Below are 23,761 nucleotides of genomic sequence, written 5' to 3'. Positions count from 1 at the left end.
ATTTAAATAAAAATCACGCTTTTCATTTTTGTCTGGTGCGCGGGCCATTGACTTGTGCGCACATGCAGTCGCAGCTACTGCGCAGATAGCCGGGTACTCGCATAAATCAATAATCATCGTGGACGACTATCACCACTGCAATGGCTGGCAACAACTAAATTGTATATTGCTAAAATATTGCCGCTAAATAAAGTCACACGAGCAGCACCCTTAAAGGACTGCGTAATGGAAACCGTCACGCCCCGCCTACTATACCTACAATCTACATTATTATATTATATAACATCGGGCTTAAAAGCAACAAGATTACGAAGAAATATAATTGAAACGTTTATATTTGGGTTTAGGAATTGACGTTTACCCAATAAAAACGGTGTAGCAGTAGCAGCACTCTGTATAAAATACGTGTACCTACTGTCTATAACCTACAACAGACACGTACACATTTAATTTATATTAAGAGGATTCGAATATTCGATACTGATGTTGTATAATAATATCTTTGTTTAATGCACAGTGCACACACATCATACGATTTTAGACGTGTTCTATGCCAAACGTACCAATTGATAAAATGTAACGATAAGAACTCTAAAAGATTTGAATTTAACATTGAGACCAAGGTGCCAAGACTTTGGACTTTGGTTGAGACTAGTTGAGATTGACTATTTCACATTTTCAATGCTGTCTTCCGACAAAAATTCATAAAAACATTATTAAAGAAAATTGTTATTAAAAAATTATCATTTTTAATTTTTTGGAGAAGTTATAATCAAAAAATCAAAAATGTAGCAATGTCGATATCTCAAGTAGACTTGACTTCTTCTCGCTTCGCTACATCCATCGGTGTGTAGGTACGTTTGGCAAAGAATAAGGCTAAACCCCTATGGAATGTATCCGGTGATCGGGCGACAGCAATTTACTAAGAATCTGGAGCCTTTCTGATCGAAAAATCAATACTCGATAGGATTTTACTGCGCATTATTAAATTAATTTTAGCGGGTTGCGGTGTGCGCCGGCGTGCGAGTGGTGGCGCCGCTCGGTGCCTCGCCGCCTCGGTGGCGTCAGACGTCAGTCCGGTAACAGAAACGATTAGGTGCGGTAGCGTTTGAATCTTATCTCATTCGGTATCGCGCGATCGTCCCCCTTCCACTGGTCTGTAATGTCTGTAGTCCAAACTAACCGTTGTTTGCTGTTCGAGTCGTATCTCGTATCACTTTTTCTATGATCGTGACGATCGTGTGACTGTGGTGTGGTCAATTTGTTTGGTCTTAACGCCCGGCACTCGTGAATAATATTGCGACACTACTTGCCCGTGGCTCGTTAGTCCGTAGCAGTTTTGTGTTACACTTTATTGTTGCGACAGTGTTATTCGAGTTTCTCCTCTCCACCCGCCGAAAAAATTGGCAATATTACATATTGGAAATTATTTACTGTCAATCAAACGTTTTGCACGGAACAAACCACCTGTTCAGTGTCCTACCGCACCGACGACCGCCGTTTTATTTCGTTTTCCTCCCGTTTTTGCACGAGTCTGTCGTGATTGTTAGGCCGGATTACATATGAACGACAATCGTGGTGAAATGGCTCCCGTAGACGTGACACTCGACGAGAAGTACTCTGGCCGTTTTCAGCTGATCAGTCATTTGAAACTCGAGGGTATCTCATCGGTGTACAAGTATAAATGCCTGCGTACTGGCATCAACATCGTGTTTGGCGAAGTAGAAGGCCCGCTGGTCCAAGGATACTTCACTCTGGGTAATGTATTGGTCGTTTTTTATTTTGTTTTTTTCTATTTACAAATGTTGTAACGACGTACGACTGTGTGTGTGCAGGTAATTTGTTTGATTACACTACGCCCATAGTACGGGAGATTGTCGTCATATATGAAAAGGGTTTTTTACTGTTTTGGGTTACAAGTTAAACCACCAACATTTTGGTTATTGGGTTAGTATCTGTCACAACGATTTCCATCAAAAACTAGTTAAAAAATGTTCTTCTGACAGTATATTCTTCATTAGTTGGCTCTACAATTTTAACGAATCAAAATTCTGTTAGGCGTTACATTAAACACAATATGATTGAGTCATAATAGTTTTCAATTAAAAAAATTTGAATATTTTGTGTTACAATATTATTTGCTAAGTAAATGTTGAGAAGCATTGTTTTGAATTTAATGTTCATAGTTATGTTCTAGAAGTTAATAACTGGTTTGTTGACTATTATTTTTGTTTGTAGGTACCTGTTTACTAATGTAAAACAAATATGAACGGGTCAAGTTATGTTAAATATATATGTATATAATAAATAATAATATACATATCTACCAACGACTTGTATTATTTCCATTATTTATAACCACATTTTTATATTATAGATAAATATTTTTTTTTTCTTGTGACTAATTTGTATTGGTTTTATTTAAAATTAAACATATTTAAATAATTAAATTAAACAGCTATTTGTGCCTAATATTTTTAAATATTTATTTATAGCTACTGAAGCGCATGATGATGATGGCATTCCACATACACTAGAACACTTAATATTTCTAGGATCTGAAGATTATCCTTTTAAAGGAGTTCTTGATTTATTGGCTAATCGTTGCCTTGCATCTGGCACAAATGCTTGGACAGGTATACATTTTTTTTCCTCTTTAAAACTAATAAACTATTAGTATTAATTATTATTATACCACATTTTTTTTAGATGTTGATCATACTTGCTATACAATTAGTACAGCTGGTAGCGAAGGTTTCTTATCACTTCTTCCAGTCTACCTTGACCATATATTATATCCTACATTAAAAGTATGTTTAAAAAAAAAATTATTTATATATTATAACTTATAAGCTATTAATTTAATACATTATTTAGGATTGTGCATTTATTACTGAAGTCCACCATATAACTTATGAAGCAGAGGATGCTGGTGTTGTGTACTGTGAAATGCAAGGCAGGGAAAATACTGGAGAAAGTATTGTATTAAGAACTATGTTGAAAAACTTGTATCCTGGTAAATGTGGTTATAAATCTGAGACTGGAGGTATTATGAAAAACTTGAGAGATTCAACAACAAATAAAAAGGTAATAAATTTTACATCTTAAAATACTTAAAACTCACTTAAAATTAAAATATAGTAAAAAGCTTATGAGGTCATCTAAATAATAGTCCTACTATTAAATTATATAAGAGGCCATTTAACTCTATTTTTTTAAGCTAACAAAGCTAAATGTGATCTGCTGGTCGTAAAATTTGCTATGTTACGAATTTGTAAGACGAAGACACAAATGCGGGTATCACGTCCTCTTTACTAACTATGAATCCAAACAGACAATAGGATTTTGCTGGCCAGTTGCTGTGTTCTTAGCATTGAAAATTTTTCAGTTGGAGAACTGATTGGCTGGAAAAAAATGTTTGTCTATTTCTCACAACCTAACTATATATTAAAAAAACAATCAGCAGACGGAAAATTTCGGTCCATTAGATTTTTGGACCATTATATTTCTATCGCCATAACCATGGTCTAACCAATTGTCTTTCCTTTGTAATAATAAATTAATATAAATATAAATTTTATTTTTTTATTTTTTTATTACAAATTTAATTTGGCTATGATTAACCTTCTTTTTATACCCTCTTAAAATAAGTTTCATTTCATCTGCACACAGTATTGCAATAAGTAAACATTTTTTATTTATTGAATTATTTATTTTCATTATTTATTGTAGATTCGTCAGTATCATCATGCATTTTATCGCCCTGAAAACTTATTACTTCATATAAGTGGAAAGATAAATCATTCTTCTGTGTTTGATGTTTTAGAATTGTTCATTCAAAAAGTTTTGTCTAAGGTAATTTACTGTTACTTTTATTTTTGATTTGAATAATACCTAATAAACTATTATTATTGTAATAAAGTATAATTTATCAATGTTGCAGGGTAATAGAGGAGATTATGTCAGACCTTGGCAAAATCCGGTAGATCCGTTAACTCTATCTTCAAATAATTCGGTTTTTTTCCCTTCTGATGAAGAAACCAATGGCATGATAAGTATTGGGTTTAGAGGCTCAAATTGTTTAAATGAGTAAATAAATATGTCATGTAATGAGATATTATGGAGTATATTAATTTTATTTTTCTTTGTTAGTGACATTGCGTGTCTATTATTGTTGAAATACTTAACGGATACTCCAATCAGTCCTTTACCTAAAGAAATGGTTGAAATTGCAGATCCCTTCTGTACTGATGTAAGAAATTAATTTAAATTAAATTGCATTTAGCTTAATTCTTATTGAAATATTTTAATTGAATCAATCAATAAAAACATTAAAATATTATTATAACTTAAAACTAAATTTTTATATATATTCTTTTTTTAATTGGTAGATTTACAAGGTATCACTTACATTGATATACTATACAAAAGTTGTATTATCTAGAGTCTAGATAAGTTATAATAATATTTTAATGGTTTTATTGAATTGGTTTATTTAAGACTATCTCTGAAGAATCTAGATTCTAAACTATAAAATGTATATGTATATGCTATAAATAATATAAAAATATTAATATTGCATAAATATTTTAATAGGTGTCATTTGCTATAGCTTCTCATAAAGAACCTTATATAATCATTAATTTTGAAAATGTTCCTATTGAAAAAATGGATGCTGATATTATACCCTCAAAGGTAGATGAAGTATTTAATAGACTTTCAGTCGATGATGGTTATCTTGAATTGCAACGACTAAGAACATTTGTTGAAAGATATAAACTTCATTTATTGAGCTACTTAGATAATTATCCACATGGACAATTGTCTTCAATAATTATACAAGATTTTTTGCATGGAAAAACTTGTGCTGATGTGAGAAATATTATTTGTATTTGATGTACATTGTAAAAAATAAAATAAAATTACATTGATGAATCATGAATAATTATTACTAATATTTTCAGTTGGAGCAGAAATTGAATAAAATGGCCATACTAAAAGAACTATCCTGTAAAGATATAATATTTTGGAAAGGGATATTGGAAAAGTATTTCATCAATTGTAAAAGAGTAATTGTTAGAGGAATTCCTTCTATAAAAAAGCAAGAGGAGCTTGCTAACGAAGAAAAAGAAAGAGTACAAGAACGTCGTAAAACTCTAGGAGAAGAAGGTTTAAAAATAAAGGCAGTTGAATTATTAAATGCCAAAGTTGAATGTGAGGTAAAAATTGTAAAATATTTAACCAAGTTAAATATTTATGTTGATTTTAAAATAATTGTTAATAAAATATGCTTGTGTTTCAGATAAAACCACCCAAAGAACTTTTAACATCACTTAATATACCTAATATTGATTGCATACAGTTCTATTCATATCAAACATTTGCGACAAATTCTATTGATCAACACGATTTGTTTAAAATCAATAATGCACCCATATACATGGAATTAGACGATGTTAAAAGTAACTTTGTCTATGTAAGTATATTTTTAGTAGTGCTAAAATTCATTTTTAACTTTTTTTTTTTTTAGGTTCACACTTTTATTGATACCAAAGATTTACCTAAAAATCTTCAAATGTATTTACCAGTTGTGGTTGATTTATTATTGAAAAGTTCAGTCAATAATGATGGTGTCAGAATTCATTTTACTGAAATTATTGCTGAATTGGAAAAAGATGTAATGTATTGGAATTCAGAAATAGGAACGTCATCATCGTCTCACTTCTTATGTGGAACTTTTTCTTCTATTATTTCTATATTCTTTCAAGTAATTATATTACATTTATTTCAAATAATTTTAAATTAAATTTTCTTTAAGTCATTAATGAATAAATGTGTAGCTTTTCCTTAGTTTAATAATATGTTTTTAATTATTATTATTTTTTAGTTAGAACCGAAGAAATTCCATTTGGGCATCAAGTGGCTGCATAATTTTTTGTTCAATACAGAATTAACAAGAGAAAAATTTTCTATAAATTTAACAAAATTAATAAATGAAATTTCAAGTTTTCGAAGAGATGGTAATCATATGTTAAAGGATTTAATGCGTAATATAATATACACAAATAGTAAGTTGATATAACTATTTTATATTTTATAAGTACAATCATATTATGATACTTACTGTTTTAAGAAATTTTGTTTTGTACATTTTTGTTCAATTTGTATAGAAAGCAACCACTATGCATGCAGTACATTGAGACAACATAAATTCTTATCACATTTACAAAACAAAATAGAATCTGATGAAGGGTGGTCATCTATTAATGATGATTTGAATGATGTGAAAACATTTTTAACAAATCCAGATAGTATAAAAATGCATGTATCTGCAAATTTAGATGTATTGTGTGAAATTCAGCCTGATATATCTTCAATAATGGAACAGCTAATTCCAACTGACCTTAAACGTTCAAAAAAACAGTGAGTAATATAGTAAATTAGCATTATTGTAATTAAATGTTATTTACTTATATTTCAGATTTGAAACAATTTTTGATTATGAATATCTTATACCTAATGATCAATGTGTTATACGATCTTGTGCTGTTGGAATGGGTGCTATTGAGTCCAGTTATTTCACCCAAATAACTGATTGTATCAATGACTTTAATCATCCAGATATGGCTGCTTTATTAGTATTTGTACAATATTTTACACAATTAGAAGTATGTTATATTTATTAAAAATTTTTTTTTCCATTAACTGTTATTTCATTAAGTATTTTCATTTTATAGGGACCAATGTGGAAAAATATTCGTGGTCTAGGTCATGCATATTCATACAGCATTACTCCAAGACCTAATGAAGGATTACTATTGCTACACTTTTATCGTTCAGTAAACATACCTGCGGCATATAAAGAAACTAAAAATATAATAGTATGTTTAATCACGCATAACACATATTTAAAATATTCTCGAGAATACATGCATATTTCATTTAAAACTTGATATATTGATTAATAATAACTATTACGATCAATGTCATTTTTTTTAGCAAGCATTTACTAGAATATACAATTTAAAATTAAATTATTTTTAAGTATCAGTTTACAAAGCACACAATCTTTTAGATATTATTTATGGGGTATGAACTTTGAATAATTCAAAATTTTTACCGACATCAGATTGTATACAGTTAGGATTCATATGTACATTTTAGTTTATCACCCAATTAAAAGGTACCTAGGTTAGATTATTTGAAAATTTCATTTCATTTTTTTTTTTTTTGAAAAAATTAACAAATTTTTAAAAACTTAGTTTATTAGATTGCAAAACGTGTGTTCTAGGGTTAATCCGACCTCAATGAAATTCAAATTAGAATCTTTGTGTATATTCTTAAACTATGTTTGTTGATAATAATATATGTACATGATATCTGTTTGTTGTTTGGTAATAGTTTGTTTCCTTAAATATAATTGTCCAAGATGATATTTTAAGCAACAAATCGTTTTGATGTATTAACATTGTTATCATTTAAGTTAAAGTTGATATATTTATATTGTTTAAATAAGTTATTTTTTCCATTATAGGAATCTCATTTGATTGATGGCGCCGTTTGGGACACCACACTTTTTGAATCTGCTAAATGTTCTGTTATCTATGAAATCGCTGAAACAGAAAAGTCAATAGGTGACTTAGTACAACAATCTGTATTGTTTCATTTTAGAAGTTTGGCGCCCGATTATAATCGGTAATAAAAATATTTGCATGGTATTGTTAAATTTATTAATTTTTTTACAATTATTTAGAACTCTTATAAAGAATATATCTGATGTAACACTCGAGGAACTGCCACAAATTGGAAATAAATATGTGATGCCATTATTTGATCCAAAACGTTTAAGATCAGCAGTGGTTTGCCCGCCATCTAAATTGGATGATGTAGCTAATGAATTTAAAAAGTAAGTTCAATTGCATTCTCAATCTTATAATCTTATCTTTTTCTACATTCAAAAATATATTAATTATTTTGTTACGAATTAATAAATGTTTTATTAATGTATATTTTTTTTTCTGACAATTTTATTATTTTAAATATTGTTTTAAATTAACTAAACATTTTTATTCATCATTCTATTTATTTATGAAAAGTTCTAGTTATGCACAGAAAAAATTACAATTTGTATTTAAAATTTCTGATTTGTAGGAATAATGAAATTTTTATTATTATACTTATGAATCCTAAACTATACATTAAATATGTATATATTTTTATTTTATTTCAGAATGGATATTGACATGACCATATACAAATCATTGGACGACAGTTTTCTCAATGATACTGCTTAAAAATTAAATCTTTTAATTACTTAAATACTTTTTATATTTATTCTAATTTTTTTTTTTTTAATAGCGATTTTTAACCAACTCATAATTAATCCTTTCTATATTTGTGCCACTGTATTTAATAAGTTTATATTATTATTAATTATATCATATTATAACTATTAAATTCCAAAGTTATTTATATAATGTATATTAAAAAAAAAAATGTTATTATTTATGTACCTTATGTCTAAAATAATCGATTTTAAACTTCAACAATAGTTTATATAATGTAGACAAATATAGTGTTAAAGACAAATAAAGCTTAAGTATATAAAATAATATACGATTTTATTCTATTCACAAGTCATGTTTTCACTATACAGGTTATAATATGCAGTTTTATCTTACTCAGGTACTTGTACTATTAATAAAATGAAAAATATACAAATGGAGAAAAAATAAACTATAATTAAAATACATCTGCTAATATTATATACATATTATTATTCTCTGATTTTTTTAAATTACTACAATACTACCCATTTCTAGGAAAATTTAGATAGCTGTGCAAGTTTTATTTATTTATTTATAATTGAAAACAAAAAAAAATTTAAATCATTTAAATCAAAAACAGAAGTTAATTAACATTATAAAACTGTTATAACTGCTGAGACTGGGTTTGTTTCAATGTTTCGTTTTGAGAACGGATAAATGTTGCGATTTCTGATATCTTCTGACGATTTCTTTGGAATTCTTCACTGTAAAATTATTTTAAATTTTAACTATAAATTATTATATGCTTAATATAATTAATACCTCAACTATAAGAATTTTAATTATAATATGCAATATATGCATACATATAGCTAAATTGGTTAAAATTAGGTTAATTTTTTAATTATTATATATCATTAATTTTGTATACAAATCAAAAATATAAGTTTAACGAATTAAACTATTCAAATAATAAAATATATACCTTAGTTTGTAGTTTAATACTCATACCAACTAATCGCATAATTGTTATTTGTTAGGTACCTATTAATAATTAACCGTATCGAATAAAATACAATCATCTATACAAGATACAACTGCATGGAACACGCCATTCACAGATTTATGTATTCACATTATTATTTTGCTCAAAGTCTTATCAGTTATTAGTACCTATTGCACAATATTTTGTGTCATACCTAATATAAATAAATTGATGTTTCTTAGTCTTTTGATGGTTTTACCTGTTCAATTTTTCAAACACATTGTCTAACCATTTGGAAGCACTTTTCGTAATGTATAATTCAGCGCGTTCTACCTGAGAGGCTTGTGATTCCATACATTGTGAAATATCGTTTGTGAACAGTGACACTCTGCTAATTCTACTGTTTATCTGAAATAGTTAAAAAAAAAAAAAAATTAAGTACAGAAATGCGTGACAAATTACAGAGAATGGCATTCAAATAATATAGTATTATCATGCAGTTAGTAGATCTATGTAGATATCATAGGTGTGCGCTGACTTTGTTTGCAGGGTATGCGGCTAATAAAATCCCGCGAATATAAGCGACCATACTATTAAGAGGACGCTATACCCTCATGTGTTGTCTCTGTCTTACAAAGTTACAAGTGCATAAACATAGCAAATTTTACGCTCAGCAGATCATGTTTAGCTCTGTTAGTTTAAAATTTTGAGAGAGTTGACCTCTTATAAAAATTAAAGGTAACATTATTATGGAAGACTTTTTATTATATTTTCATTTTAAAGCAAATTATAGGTATTTTAAAATTGTAAATTATTTATATATCTTAAAATACTCACAATTCGCTAATCACTCTAAACTTTAAACTAACGGAGCTAAACGTGATCTACTGAGCGTAAAATTTGGTATGTTTTGCACTTGTAAGACGGAGACAACACATGTGGATGTAGCGTCCTCTTAATATGTATGACATTTCATCTTCAACTTCTGGTTAATAATTGTTGTTAAAATAAAAATAGGTTTTTCATACTTTTTTTAATAAAAGCATTTTTTTTTCCAAACATGTTTATTGAAATGAAAATGTACATTGTATATAATTGTTATAATTCAAGCCTTCTCTTTTCTGGTATAAGGATTTTAAATCCTTCAATCACATTCTCTGTGTAATTAAAATAGAAATTTGTTATTCTATGAATATTGAATGTCTACAAAATACAAATGCATCCAGACGCTTTGGGGTTATCATGTTTAACCTGGAGTACAGACCCAGCGTTGAAATGAATTGTAATACCTATTCGGAAATATAAAATTTTGAAGTTTTGATAAGAATAATTAGTTTACATTGAATAATATTGCATCGGCCCTCACAAACTTTTAGCATAGGAACCCAAAATTTGATGTGGGGAGCCTGATTAGCCTCTGGGATCTGGTAGGTACCTATCAAGTATCTATTGATTAGAATAATCAATATAATTACAAATTGAAAAAACTCTAACACAATATATTATATTATATTCATACTTGTTAATAAAGTTACATAAATACTTACGTAGTAATGTATAGTATATACTATATACTGTACACAATATACTCAATGGTAGTAGGTAGTAGGTACTAGGTACATAATTAAGTAATATTGTTTGTGTTATCGTGTTTATTTATTTACTACTTAGTAATTTAGTATAGGTATTTATTATTATATATTTATTTGTAAGCATATTATTTTAAACATGATACTAGGTAAATTAAAGGCAGATAATAATTATAGGTATAGGTACCTATAATATTATATATTATGTATATAAACTATATAGATAAAGAATCTCTAATGACTAACAATAGATTGTTTCTGAATTAATACATTCCATAATTAATAAGTTTTAGCTTAGTTGTACACTAAAAACAACTTATTAATGCCTTTTAGTTTGTTTTGCTTAAACATACCTATATCATATTCATATATTATGTTTACATCATTAAATTTAATTTTCCATTGCTGCCATATGCTAAGATGTGAATGTGATTTTACTAAAATGTATTATTAAATAACCCAAAAATTGCCCTTCTTTATTAGAATGATTATATTTTTTAACCATTACTAAATCTAAAAAAAATCAAAGCTGTTTTATTATTAATAATGTTTATATGAGCATCATCTGCTACCCAATTGCTAATATTCCTAGGTACCTACCTTCTAATGAAAATAGGAAATAGATGCTATGGAAGCTAATATAGTTGGTAGGTTAATAATAATAAATAATAATTTATTGTATTAATTAATGATAATTTAATTAATAATAATAAGCTAATACAAATGTACAATTATCTAAGATTTATTAATTTTGTTATATTTATGGAAAGTGAAATTATTATCACCATTTCACTACTTTACTAGCTACTACAGATTTTAATTTAATATTTAAGTACATTCTACGGGCATTTTAGTTGTTCTGCAAATGAAGTTATATTATTTTCGTCAATAACAAAATATTTACGTACGTCGTCGCTTTGAACCGAAGAAACTGCATACTCTAAAATGAACTGTAGGAATTTGTTTTGATGTCTCTGCAAAATACAAAATCGGTTGTTGACCAATTGCTTAAATTCGACTATCTGCTTTTCGAGTACGTCCCGCAATTCACTAATCATTTTCTAAATAAATCAATATAAATGTCTAATTAAAAAGAGGCTAATAATACAAAATAAATAACTTTGTTCGTTGTTAACAATATAAACATAGGTATTAAAATTAAAAAATTCGAAATAAAATTTAAATTTAGATAAATAATTGGTAGAAACAAATGCATAATATTTTTGACTATTTAACGATATTGAGCTGGATCACATGGTTTTATACGGTATTAGAACAAATATTGGTTATTTGGTTATGAAAAAACCTGATACGTTTCCAATAACGTGTATAGGTTCTGTAGTAGGTATCGAGTATATTGATTATTAACCCATTACCTATAGAGCTGGCGGTATGTGAAATTCACTCACCGTGGTATTCGGTAGGTATATATTTACCTACATACCGGTTTCTATCGGTATACCGGTAATTCGGTATTTTTCGAAAAATACCGGTATACCGGAATATTCAAATACCGGTATTTTTAAATACCGGTAGTTCCAAATAACGGTAACTCACCGGTATACCGCGCGTAAATACCGCCAGCTCTACCATTACCCCAATTAGTATGTATAGATGAGGACGGATTAGTTAAACATAAAAATATGCATGTTATGGCAAAAGGGATTGTATTATTATATTATAGGCATTAGTATAATTAAATTTAAAAAAACTGAACTAAAATATTCACACTACATCCCGGAACTTAGGTATCACTCACTTGCATTAGATAACGTTTTTTTGTCATTCAATGATAATTAGCAGCGTACTATTTTGGCGTTATTATTTATGTTGCGTATTGTAAACGTATTTTATTTTTGTAATTTTACTGATATCCAAATAAAATAATACATGCACAATTTGTTTATAACAAATTTATGGACATTGGTGAAAGAATATATTAGCATAAATGTGAAAATTTCAAAAATTTATTCAAATCCAGTCGAAGAAAAACAATATTTGATTAAAGTTTGTTTACATTTTTTTTTTTTTTTTTTTGATACCAAAATGTATAAAGATACTTTTTCCAAAAGTGACTAATGTGAGTATTGCGCTATCGTTAAAAGTACAGTTTTCGTATTTGAAAAGGAATAAAATGTATTAGAGATCTTCAAGCGGCGAGATTCAGTTGAATTCTCTTGCCCTTCCGAGTATCAAATTAGTATCGTCAATCGATTTAATGATCGCAATAAATAATAAATAATTAATAATACATAATACATTTCTTTGTGCATTTGTTGATAAAAATAAAAGAAAAATATGAGAATGAAAATGTCCTACTAAATTGTTCAATCCATTTTCTCTTCAATCCATCATAACACATTATATTCTAAAAGTCTATAGACTAAAGCTCTAAAGTCTAAAGTACTATTTATTATAAATATTAACCGTTATTTTCCTAGACAATTTGTCCTCGTGGCCCATGAGTGTGAGCCACGCTGCTTGCGTCCTCTCACTAAACCGTTCGTACTCGGCGTCAACGTTCTTCAATGGACTTACACTGTCATTGCCACTAGCCGATAAACCGCATTTTACATGTTTCTTGTGCTCGGTGAATTCCGAAACGCACCTGCGAAACGAGATTGTGAGTTACGATGTGTAGTCCAACTTGTTTAATGTATTATATATTAGTTATATTCTTATATTATATATGTGGTTTGAAATATAGTAATAACACGATGTGTAGATTTATAAAAAAATTTTGAGAAATAGTATGTCGGAGGGGGTGGGGGTCACTGGCTGGTATGATTGCAAAATGCAATGTCACTTAGCATGGGCATCCCCAGGGAGAGGAGACGGTGCATTTGACCTCCTAGAGTTTTAATTTTTTTTCCAAAGCATTATATCTGTAACGCACCAATTTAGTACACATATAGATTACTTTTAAAATGTAAGCATAGTACCTACGTATTACCATAAAATATGTAAAAAATCTTCATTTATTTTAAATTCTGAACAAAGTGATGAATGTATTGATTTTACAATGATGTGTGTATTTTTTTTTTGTGTCTGTGTACAGCATAACTAGTCGAAATAATGCTTCAATTTCAATTTTTGAGGATGGTTTCCGATGTAAAAGTGAATATCCTTGGTGTATTATAAAGGTCAAAAGTTAACATTTTCCAACAGTTTTCAAAAAAAAAACGAGAAAAACAAAAAAGAAATGACAGAAAAACGGGAAATTTTACGCAAAACCAGTTTTCGACCAAATCGATTTTTTTATATGGTTGTAATTCAAAAACTAATCACTATGAATACTTGAAATTTTCACCAAATGTTTATGTTAGTGATATCTATATACAGTTTAATTTTCAAAAAATTTCGACTATTCTTGAGTTATTTATAGACCACTGACATTTTCAATTTTTTTGAGAATTTTTTTTAATACAAGGTTCCTTATGAGTTGTTCTTATTGTAGCTAAAAAAAATTAAAAATAGTTAGTCACAATTTTTTTTATAAACGTTTATAGTTCAAATTTTTACGAAATCTGTCGAAAACGCGAAAATTTGCAAGTAATTTTCAAGTTGAAAAATCATTAAATTTTTTGTGTTTATAACTAAGGATTAAATATACAACACTAAGTTTTCCATTAGTTTTCCTTCAAATAGCTATAGAGAAAACTCGAAGCGTCATTATAGGAAAAATGTTAAGTGCGTTTGAATTTTAAATTTTTACGAAATAGCGTAACGATAACAAACCTCAGAATCCTCAAACGATTTTAAATATTTGTTATTACTCAAAAAGTATAAGTCGTAGATGATTGAAAATTTTACCAGTTATTTAGATTGGCATTTTCTTTACATCATTTAATTTTCAAAATATTTTGACTTTTTTTGAGATATTTATAGACGACTGAAATTTTCAATTTGAAAATAAGAAATTTATTCTTATAGTGATTAAAAAATTATAAGAATACATAGCAACAATTTTTTTTTATTATCATTTGAAGTTCAAATATTGACAAAAATTCGTCAAAACCATGATTATTTGCAAATTATTTTATAGTTAAAAATTCATAAAATTATTTGTATTTATATCTAAGGTAGATACTTGAAAACTTTATCAGTTATTTAGATTGGATTTTTTTACATGATTTAATTTTCGAAATATTTTGACTTTTTTTAGATATTTATATAGACAACTGAAATTTTCAATTTTTCTGAAAATTTTTTTTTTGAAGTGTCGATAAAATTTTTTTGGCCCTATCAAAAAACTTGAAAATTTAATACAAAGTTCCTCATAAGTTATTCTTATAGTGATTAAAAAATTATAAAAATACATAGGCACAATCTTTTTTTATTAGCATTTGAAGTTCGAATATTGACTTAATACGTAAAAATTACGGCAATTTTCAAATTATTTTAGATAGAAATTCATAAAAAATTTTCCTTTTATATCTAAGATTTGAAAACAAGGTTCCTAAAATATTTTTACAATAGCAGTTGAAAAATAAAAGAAATGCATAGTCACATTTTTTTTTTAAATTTAAATTTTGACAACTTGCAAATTATTTTAAGCTAGATATTCATAAAAAATTTTCTTTTTAAATCTAAGATTTGAAAATTTTTAATAATCTATAATATATCCTAGACAGATAAACCGTCTCCGTTCAGAATCGTTTTTCGTATACAATGATACCTATCATTGCATTCAAATTTAACCTACCCTAGTCAGAGGTCCACCCCACCCCCAATGTACAGCAGAGTGATACCCACCTACGCGCTTTTTTTAAATTAATTTTATCTAGAAAAATGTCTGGGGACTTTCTCTTAGATAAAAATTCAATACAATAAAATATATACATAAATACTGTATTAAAAACACAGTATACATAATGCGCAGAGACTTTTTACGCGAGATTTGACGGATACTGTCGAAGAAAAATTTCTAGCAAGGATCACCAAAATAATATTATTGTAACGCCGGATTCAGTTTACAGAAAAATTGAAAAATTACCTATTTTTTTCTAAACAAATCGACGAATTTGGTTTTTATTTTTTGATAATATTATATTATTATGTCATAGGCATTATATGCAACATAAACAACATAAACTTTTTTAATTAAACCTAAATCGTTTCAAAGCGAACAGCTTGTAATTAAAAAATAAATATAATCCGTCTCACTGAGCTTAGATCAAAATTATTTTCAAGTTAATATATCGACGATTTTTAATCAAATATAGGTATAGGTACGTAGCATGGCATGCTCGTGTCATTTCGACGTGTGCTCGGTCTACGATAGTAAAATTACCATCCAACTTTGCGCAGTGCATGTAATATATTTTTATTCTAGCTTTAAATACTTAGTTTCATTTTTTTTTTTTTTGTTCACTTATTTGCTGACTTTCTGCTTTCGTTCACGCCGTCGTCGATCAATCTCCGTAGTTCGCCATGGAATTCATCAACCAGTCTGGTTCGGATAATGCGGCTAGTCTCTGCAGCTTCTGTTATTTCGGTCATTAGTCGCCTAAAGTCATCTGCGTATCTAAACGATCAATGAACGGGGAAGAGCAGAAAGAAATGAAAAACATAAAATAAAAGTTAAATCGCTTCTCAACAATTGAAATAATAAATTGTGATTGTTGGATAATGGATTATAATAATATATTAGTCTGTGGAAGATTTAGGTACGGGAGTCCGGATGATAGCCGTATAGTGGTTTTGATGGAATTCCAATCAGATGTGGGCATGTGGTGAATCTAGAGTTAATAATTAAGATGATAATTATGGTAGTATCATATAGTACATGGCAAAATAATATGAAAAAAATAAATAGTTTTAGCCCTCTTTCCGAAGACCAACCAAACTTGTGTTTAAATTTTGTTATACTTTAATACTTTTAAAATATTTTCCTATTTATTTATATCTACTTTTAATAATTATAATTTCCGTGAATTATAATTTTCTAATATTTACATATTAAAAGGAATTAACAAGTTCCAATAAAGGAGTAGGTTAAAACTATCACTGCCCACTGGTATACAGCTAAATTCGAATAAATAACATGACCTTACCCTCTGTAAACGTTATGGATCCCGTAACGGCCGTTTTCTATCAAAACTTGTTCCACGGTCACGTTACGGAATACGCTCACGTTGAAATCGACATCTTCACCTTCCGGAATTCCATCTAAAAACGCGTTCTTCCTGCTCACCTTCTGTTCTAGTCGTAGCTGTTCGTCCACGGACATCCGTTTCCATTTTTTGTCGTTTTTTTCAAGCATAGTAATCAGTTGACTGAAAATAAAACCATTTTTTAATATTTATGTATTATATAGGTATATGCATACAAGCTATACTTAATAAAACAAGACATTGATTCGTTCAGATGTTTGAAAATTAGTATCTGTTAGTTACAATAATATACATTACTACATTAGCATATAAGTATCTTAAATATGAATGTACATTTGGTCATTTGATTGAATTTTTTTGTTGAGAAGGGGCTAGTGTTCTGTGGCGTATTAACAGCTTTTTTGGGATAGGGTGATATGAGAATTAACAAATAAAAAGTTATGATTATTTTGGACTTTTCAATTGTTTGAGTGGTCGAACCAACAGCCGACAGGCAATAGGCTATATATTAGTAAATCCATATAATATATGGATATATATATAATATTATTCAATATACAGAAATATAATTGTATACTTGAATAAAGAAGCAGTAAAATAATAAATTTATTATTAATTCAAACTAGATATATTTGTAAAAAGATAAAGTATTTTCTATGTTATTTTTATATAAGCTTTAAAAATATTAAATAATAGGTAAATAAATATCTTTTTTTACTGATTCCATTGTATCACTACAATAACGCACTACAAATTAAAAATTATAAAATATCAATGACATTACATAAAAAAAAATTTTCGATTTTGATATCAATATCAATTATCCAACATGTTACGTCTTGGTACCTACGTCTTAATATACAACTGCTGTTAACAATCAACACATTAACTTATTGAATCTTTCTTTATAACGTCTTAAAGTAATAAAAAAGATCCCGAGGGATGGCATGGCAATCCCCAGAACTCAACCTCCAGTTAATTTACAACTGCTAGCACTATATGTCTAAGAAGTAAAGTGGCTCGCAACCCGATTACAATGTACATATGGTCCATATATATATACAAAGAGAGGACTAGCTATTCCTCCCATCGATGTAGTGGTGAAGGGGAATCGTAAGTTCCTACACGAGAGTAACAGGTAGACAATTACATACGTTAATTCCTACATATGTGATGTGTAAGTTCCTACACGAAAAAAAAATGTACCTATGTTAGTTCCTACACGACGAAAAACAGGTACATATGTGTAAGTTCCTACACAGTAAAAAAAGGTACACGTGTAAGTTCCTACACTAGGAATATGATAAGTTTTTAATCTAATAACAGTTATATCATTATTTTTAAAATTATTAAATATTATATAGAATGGATAATTTTTATTTTTATTTTTTTCAATAAATGACGAATTATTATTATATTATTACAATTATTATTTTTAAAATTATTAAATTGATAATATTTATAAGGTAAATTATTAAATATTATAAAGAATTATATATTATATAGAATAAAGGGTAAAATATAAAATAGAATGTATGACAGTATTATAATATGATATATCATTATAACTAATATCATATTGATAACTTATAATATACTTAGTGTAGGAATTTACACATGTACCTATTTTTTACTGTGTATAAACTTACACATGTACCTGGTTATTAGTGTTATTACTGTGTAGGAACTTACATATGTACCTTATTTTATCGTGTAGGGACTAACATATGTGTCTTGTTTACCTTCTAGGTCTCGTGTAGGAACTTACATTCGCCCATGGTGAATGGTGATGTACACTTATTGTTCACATCATTCTGCTGAATATACTCTATAATAGTTACAGTACCTGTGGGTGTCGAGAGCTCCTTTTCTTTCTTCAACCGTAACAGTTTTATTATTGTACACAAGTAATGATTGTACAAATGACACTATGAATGTCCGATCCGAATCAATAGGTTCCGTTTGGCATGGGTTACCTTCTACTATTAGCGATATGAGGTTCGTAAACTTTCTTAAGTATAAAGTCTGAAAATTAATTGAAAAAAGAAATCACATTATTATTGTTAGTACTTATGGTTCATTCGAACAAGATCAAAAATACCCTATACTGGAATACCTATTATGAACTCACAAATTTATAATCGGCTATCTTGCAACATCCTATGTCTAGCATTTCTAAACAATCACGTTGAGTATCCAAATTTTGAATGTTGGTCAATGGATTATGATTTAAAGTTAAACGCCGCAATTTAACTAATCCCTTCAAAATAATAGGTTATTATTGCTGTTATATATAGGACTATTTCTGTTAATTTTTCAACAAAATCTGTTACAAAAATTTGTTAAATACCCTACTATATAATATAGTAAGTATGTATTTTAAATAAATTTACTTAAAAAAAGTATATTTCCCATTTTAGATTCTGAGCTAGATTTCTGATTGTGTTTTTTTTTTTGTGTCTGTCATCACGTTTTGGCGCAGTAAAAATGCTTCGATTTTTGACTTCAGTACCTCGTTCGATCAGAAAGTGAATCTAGTTGGTACTTTTAGGGGTCAAAATTAAAAAATTCTTAATACTTTTCTAAATAATCGAGAAAAACAAACTAAAAATTAAGGGGAAAACGGGAAATTTTACGCACACTCATTTTTCGACAAAATCGATTTTAGTTTTTGATGTAACATTAAAACGAATGACCATAGATACATGAAATTTTCACCGAATGTTTATATAAGTATATTCTATCCACCATGCAATTTTCAAAAAATTTCGACTTAAGTTGAACTATTCATAGGCATTTGAAATTTTCGATCATTATAAGTTTTTTTTTAAATTAATATCGATAAAAATTTATTTGTTAGCCAGAAAAGCTTGAAAATTTAATACAAGGCTCTTAACATATTGTTACAATAGCAGTTGAAAAATAAAATAAATTCATAGTCACAATTTTTTTTTATAAGCATTCAAAGTTTGAATTTTGACAAAATACGTAAAAATCACGAAAATTCACAAATTATTTTAAGGTAAAAATTCATAAAAAATTTTCTTTTTAAATTTAAGACTTAAAAATTTAATACAAGATTCCTTACAAGTTTTTCAATCTTTATCACAAATAAAAATTCCACCGGAAATTCAAATTAAATTTTTATGAGCATATGAAATTTAAATTTTTACAAACATTGGATTTTCACATTTAGCGATTTCCTTATTTTGGTGTAACTCTAAAACAAATTACCGCAGATACTTGAAATTTTGATTGAATGTTTATATAGGCATTTTATATATTTGATAAAATTTTCAAAATATTTAGATTTGTTTTGAGCTGTTTACTGACATTTTAATTTTTCAACTTTTTTAGTTTTTTTTTCTATAAATATCGATAAAAATTTATTTGTTCGGTAGAAAAGCTTGAAAATTTAATACAAGGCTTCTAACGTATTGTAACCATTGCAGTTAAAAAATATTAAAAATTCGTAGGCACGATTTTTTTTAATAAGCATTTAAAGTTCAAATTTTGACTAAATACGTAAAAATTACGGCAATGTTCAAATTATCTTAGATAGAAATTCATAAAAGTTTTTCTTTTTAATTCTAAGATTTGAAAATTTAACACAAGTCTCCTAACATATTTTTACAATAGCAGTTTAAAAATAAAAGAAATACATAGTCGCAATTTTTTTATAAGCATTCAAAGTTTGAATTTTGACAACATATTATGTAAAAATCACGAAAATTCGTAAATTATTTTATGCTAGAAATTCATAAAAAAATTTTCTTTTATATCTAAGATTTGAAAATTTAATACAAGGCTCATTATATATTTTTACAATAGCAATTGAAAAATAAAAGAAATATATAGTCACAATTTTTTTTTATAAGCATTTAAAGTTCAAATTTTGACTAAGTACGTAAAAATTACGGCAATGTTCAAATTATCTTAGATAGAAATTCATAAAAGTTATCCTTTTTAATTCTAAGATTTGAAAATTTATTACAAGGATCCTTACATATTTTTACAATAGCAGTTGCAAAATAAAAGGAACACATAGTCACAATTTTTTTTTTAAGCATTCAAATTTAATTTTGACAACATACGTAAAAATCACGAAAATTCGCAAATTATTTCAAACTAGAAATTCATAAAAAAATTTTTTTTAAATCTAAGATTTGAAATTTTTTAATAATTTATAATATATCCTAGACAGATAAACCATCTTCGCTCTGAATCGTTTTTCGTATACAATGATATAATATCATTGGATTCAAATTTAATTCCATCCAATACAGTAACCCACTTGTAACCTACTGTACAGCAGAGCGACATCCACGACTTACCCGCCTTTTTTTATTTAATTTTTTATACATTTTGTTATTAATATTTTATTTAATATACTGTCAACATTATATATTTTTCGTTTTAAACGGTAGATTAAAATAAATATAACTTATTTAAATAGTATTTTTATTTTTATTTTTTACCAATACACTCACTTATGTAGTCCTAGCTATATATAGATAATAGGTACATATTATATTAATTTTCTCTATTGGCGATAAAAATAGTGATAAACTGTAACGGGTTTGCTGTGTATCATTTATATGTTATTTTTCCAGAGCCCCGTTACACATCTATCCCCCGCCGTCCTAAAAATTGATAAGCTTTCTATCGCCAATAGTCACAAAATTATATTCATGCAATAGTATTTCGTATAAGCTCATTAAGCTCCTTAGTCTCATATTGTGTATTACCTACCGATGAATAATATTTATCTTAAACAATTGATCATAATTCATAATAATTGATGATAGGTTAGGTAGATATACCACTTGGTAACTTAAAAAACAAAAGTTTTGCATATTTTATAATATTAATTTAAAGGTAGTTTAAATATTCAAATATGAAATAATTATGATATTATAATTAATTTTAATATGTCTTCATAGGTCATCATCGCTATGTTTTATTTCTAATATAGTGAAAATTAGCTTTTGTTTTTGTTTATATTTCAAGTTAACCATTTTGTTTATTTTATTTCAAATACATTTTCAAAATAAAAATATTTACTTTACTTAAACTATTTTAGGTTTAAAATATATAATATGTGGATTAAAAACAATTGGCCTTACCCGGCCTGACATCTTGATAATATATGATAGTAATAATAAATTAAACTTTTCGATTTTGATTTTATAACATACTTATAAGTTATATACAAAAGTTGTGTTATAGTTTGTTTGAAATCAGGTGCAGGTGTATAAAATTAAGTGCTAGAGAAAGTAAACCATATTCGTTACTTACGTTGTACATATAGCGGCTATATGTACAACGTAAGTAACGAATATGGTTTACTTTCTCTAGCACTTAATTTTATACACCTGCACCTATATTATAGCCGTACAGATTACCTAAAAATTGATAATCGAATTACCTCAAGATTTTCGATTTGCTTAATATAGTTGTGAGAAAGATCCAACTCGACAAGGTTTGTGTAAGAATCGAGATTGCAAATTTTATCAATACGGTTGACCGGCAATTTTAACGACGTAAGATTAGTGGACGATATCAAACACAAATTGGCTATGTGTAGAATATCTGTATACAATAAAATGATTATCATCAAGCAGTTTAAAACATTTTTCACTATAATTACAGAAAGTCAATATTAAAATGTTCATTATATATTGTATTTTTCACATGCTATATTATTGAATTATTCATAAGTGCCATTTGCAATATAGGTAGTTTAAATAGTATAGAAAGGACATTATTTTACAAACTGAAGGTAAAATCTAAAAAGAATAATAACTTCATCATACATCCAATTTAATAATAATCGCATATCGTAGAAGTGTAAAACGTATTAGCCAGGTAGGTAGGTACCTATACTATATAGTTTATGCACATGGGTTTGCAATGTTTGCATAGCGCCATATCGCATACTATAATACAGTCATGAGAGGACAGAGCTATAAATATAAGTATCTTTTTATAATATAACTAGGTGTATGATATATTTAATTTTTTCCCCTGACGAACTTTCAGTAATAAGATTATAAATAATATAATATAGGTACTTGTTACTTAAATAAACACATTTTTTTCAAGTATTTTTCATTAAATGTAAATATTATTTTAATATACTGCACGTATATATGTGTATATTTAGTATATCCATTTAAGTATGATAAAAATGTACAAACCTTTTTAAATTTACTAAAATTGAAAATATGAACCTCATGTTTACGAGTTACGACCCACGGATTATATAGGTTCTAGGTTCATACCAGGGTTAAGAAACAAGTAATAATATACGTCAAAATAAATAATCATAAAATCGTTTATAATAGTTATAGATGCAATAGTCATAATATGAAATATGATATTATAATCTCACTCGAACAACTGAGATCTAGGCATCCGGCGTGTTCGAATTTTCGTGTCGGCAATGCATCCGAATCGATTCGGCCAGACCGTCCAACGTCAGAGTTAATCACCGTGAATTCCATGTCAAAGAAGTCTCAAGCGTGCGACGATGATGGCGTCGATGGCGATGTACACTTTATGCTCAAAATATATCCAAGCTTTACAGTATGTATATAAAACTATAATTTGTAAGCCGATATTATAATATAATAAATAATACCTAATGTAATATTTTTTTATTACCTATTATAAGTTATTAGTATTATTACCATATTATGTCCCTTGTAGTCATGCAGCAGCTTTAATGCTTTAATGTAAACATAAATAGGTAATAATAATAACAATAATAGTAATAATGATCATGAGTATAACTATTGTGTG

The 23,761-nt window shown here is 27.6% G+C and overlaps 2 protein-coding genes across 5 annotated transcripts; one reads left to right on the top strand and one right to left on the bottom strand.

The window, feature by feature from the left end:
* The first annotated feature begins 1,078 nt into the window (after nucleotides 1–1,078).
* LOC107167493 (uncharacterized protein C05D11.1-like) lies at nucleotides 1,079–8,612 on the top strand. Its single transcript, XM_015516547.2, has 18 exons — nucleotides 1,079–1,758; nucleotides 2,496–2,636; nucleotides 2,710–2,810; nucleotides 2,878–3,087; nucleotides 3,733–3,855; nucleotides 3,944–4,089; nucleotides 4,153–4,252; nucleotides 4,597–4,872; nucleotides 4,965–5,219; nucleotides 5,303–5,476; nucleotides 5,531–5,767; nucleotides 5,888–6,068; nucleotides 6,171–6,423; nucleotides 6,482–6,668; nucleotides 6,738–6,881; nucleotides 7,535–7,695; nucleotides 7,754–7,906; nucleotides 8,231–8,612. Exons 1-18 carry the CDS (start codon nucleotides 1,563–1,565, stop codon nucleotides 8,292–8,294), a joined length of 3,102 nt encoding a protein of 1,033 aa, XP_015372033.2. The 5' UTR covers nucleotides 1,079–1,562; the 3' UTR covers nucleotides 8,295–8,612.
* LOC107167489 (dynein regulatory complex subunit 3-like) lies at nucleotides 8,589–23,737 on the bottom strand. 4 transcript variants are annotated; one of them, XM_089216739.1, is made up of 11 exons: nucleotides 23,650–23,737; nucleotides 23,352–23,559; nucleotides 22,386–22,549; nucleotides 19,089–19,217; nucleotides 18,804–18,982; nucleotides 16,898–17,119; nucleotides 16,216–16,368; nucleotides 13,269–13,449; nucleotides 11,750–11,902; nucleotides 9,512–9,660; nucleotides 8,589–9,031 (listed from the first exon to the last, which is right to left on the bottom strand). In XM_089216739.1, the coding sequence occupies exons 2-11, from the start codon at nucleotides 23,461–23,463 to the stop codon at nucleotides 8,932–8,934; spliced, it is 1,542 nt and encodes a 513-aa protein (XP_089072865.1). In that variant the 5' UTR covers nucleotides 23,464–23,559; nucleotides 23,650–23,737; the 3' UTR covers nucleotides 8,589–8,931. The 4 variants fall into 4 exon arrangements, with proteins under 4 accessions (XP_089072865.1, XP_089072864.1, XP_089072866.1 ...); XM_089216738.1 differs by having other exon boundaries at nucleotides 23,624–23,733; XM_089216740.1 differs by having other exon boundaries at nucleotides 16,228–16,368; nucleotides 23,624–23,733.
* Between the last annotated feature and the right edge of the window lie 24 nt (nucleotides 23,738–23,761).

Source organism: Diuraphis noxia, unplaced genomic scaffold (genome assembly GCF_037042655.1).
Source record: "Diuraphis noxia isolate RWA-SAM2 unplaced genomic scaffold, SU_Dnox_SAM2 contig0001, whole genome shotgun sequence".
NCBI lineage: Eukaryota > Metazoa > Arthropoda > Insecta > Hemiptera > Aphididae > Diuraphis > Diuraphis noxia.
The sequence above is the reverse complement of the archived record's forward strand: the minus strand, read 5'-3'. Positions and strand labels throughout refer to the sequence as shown.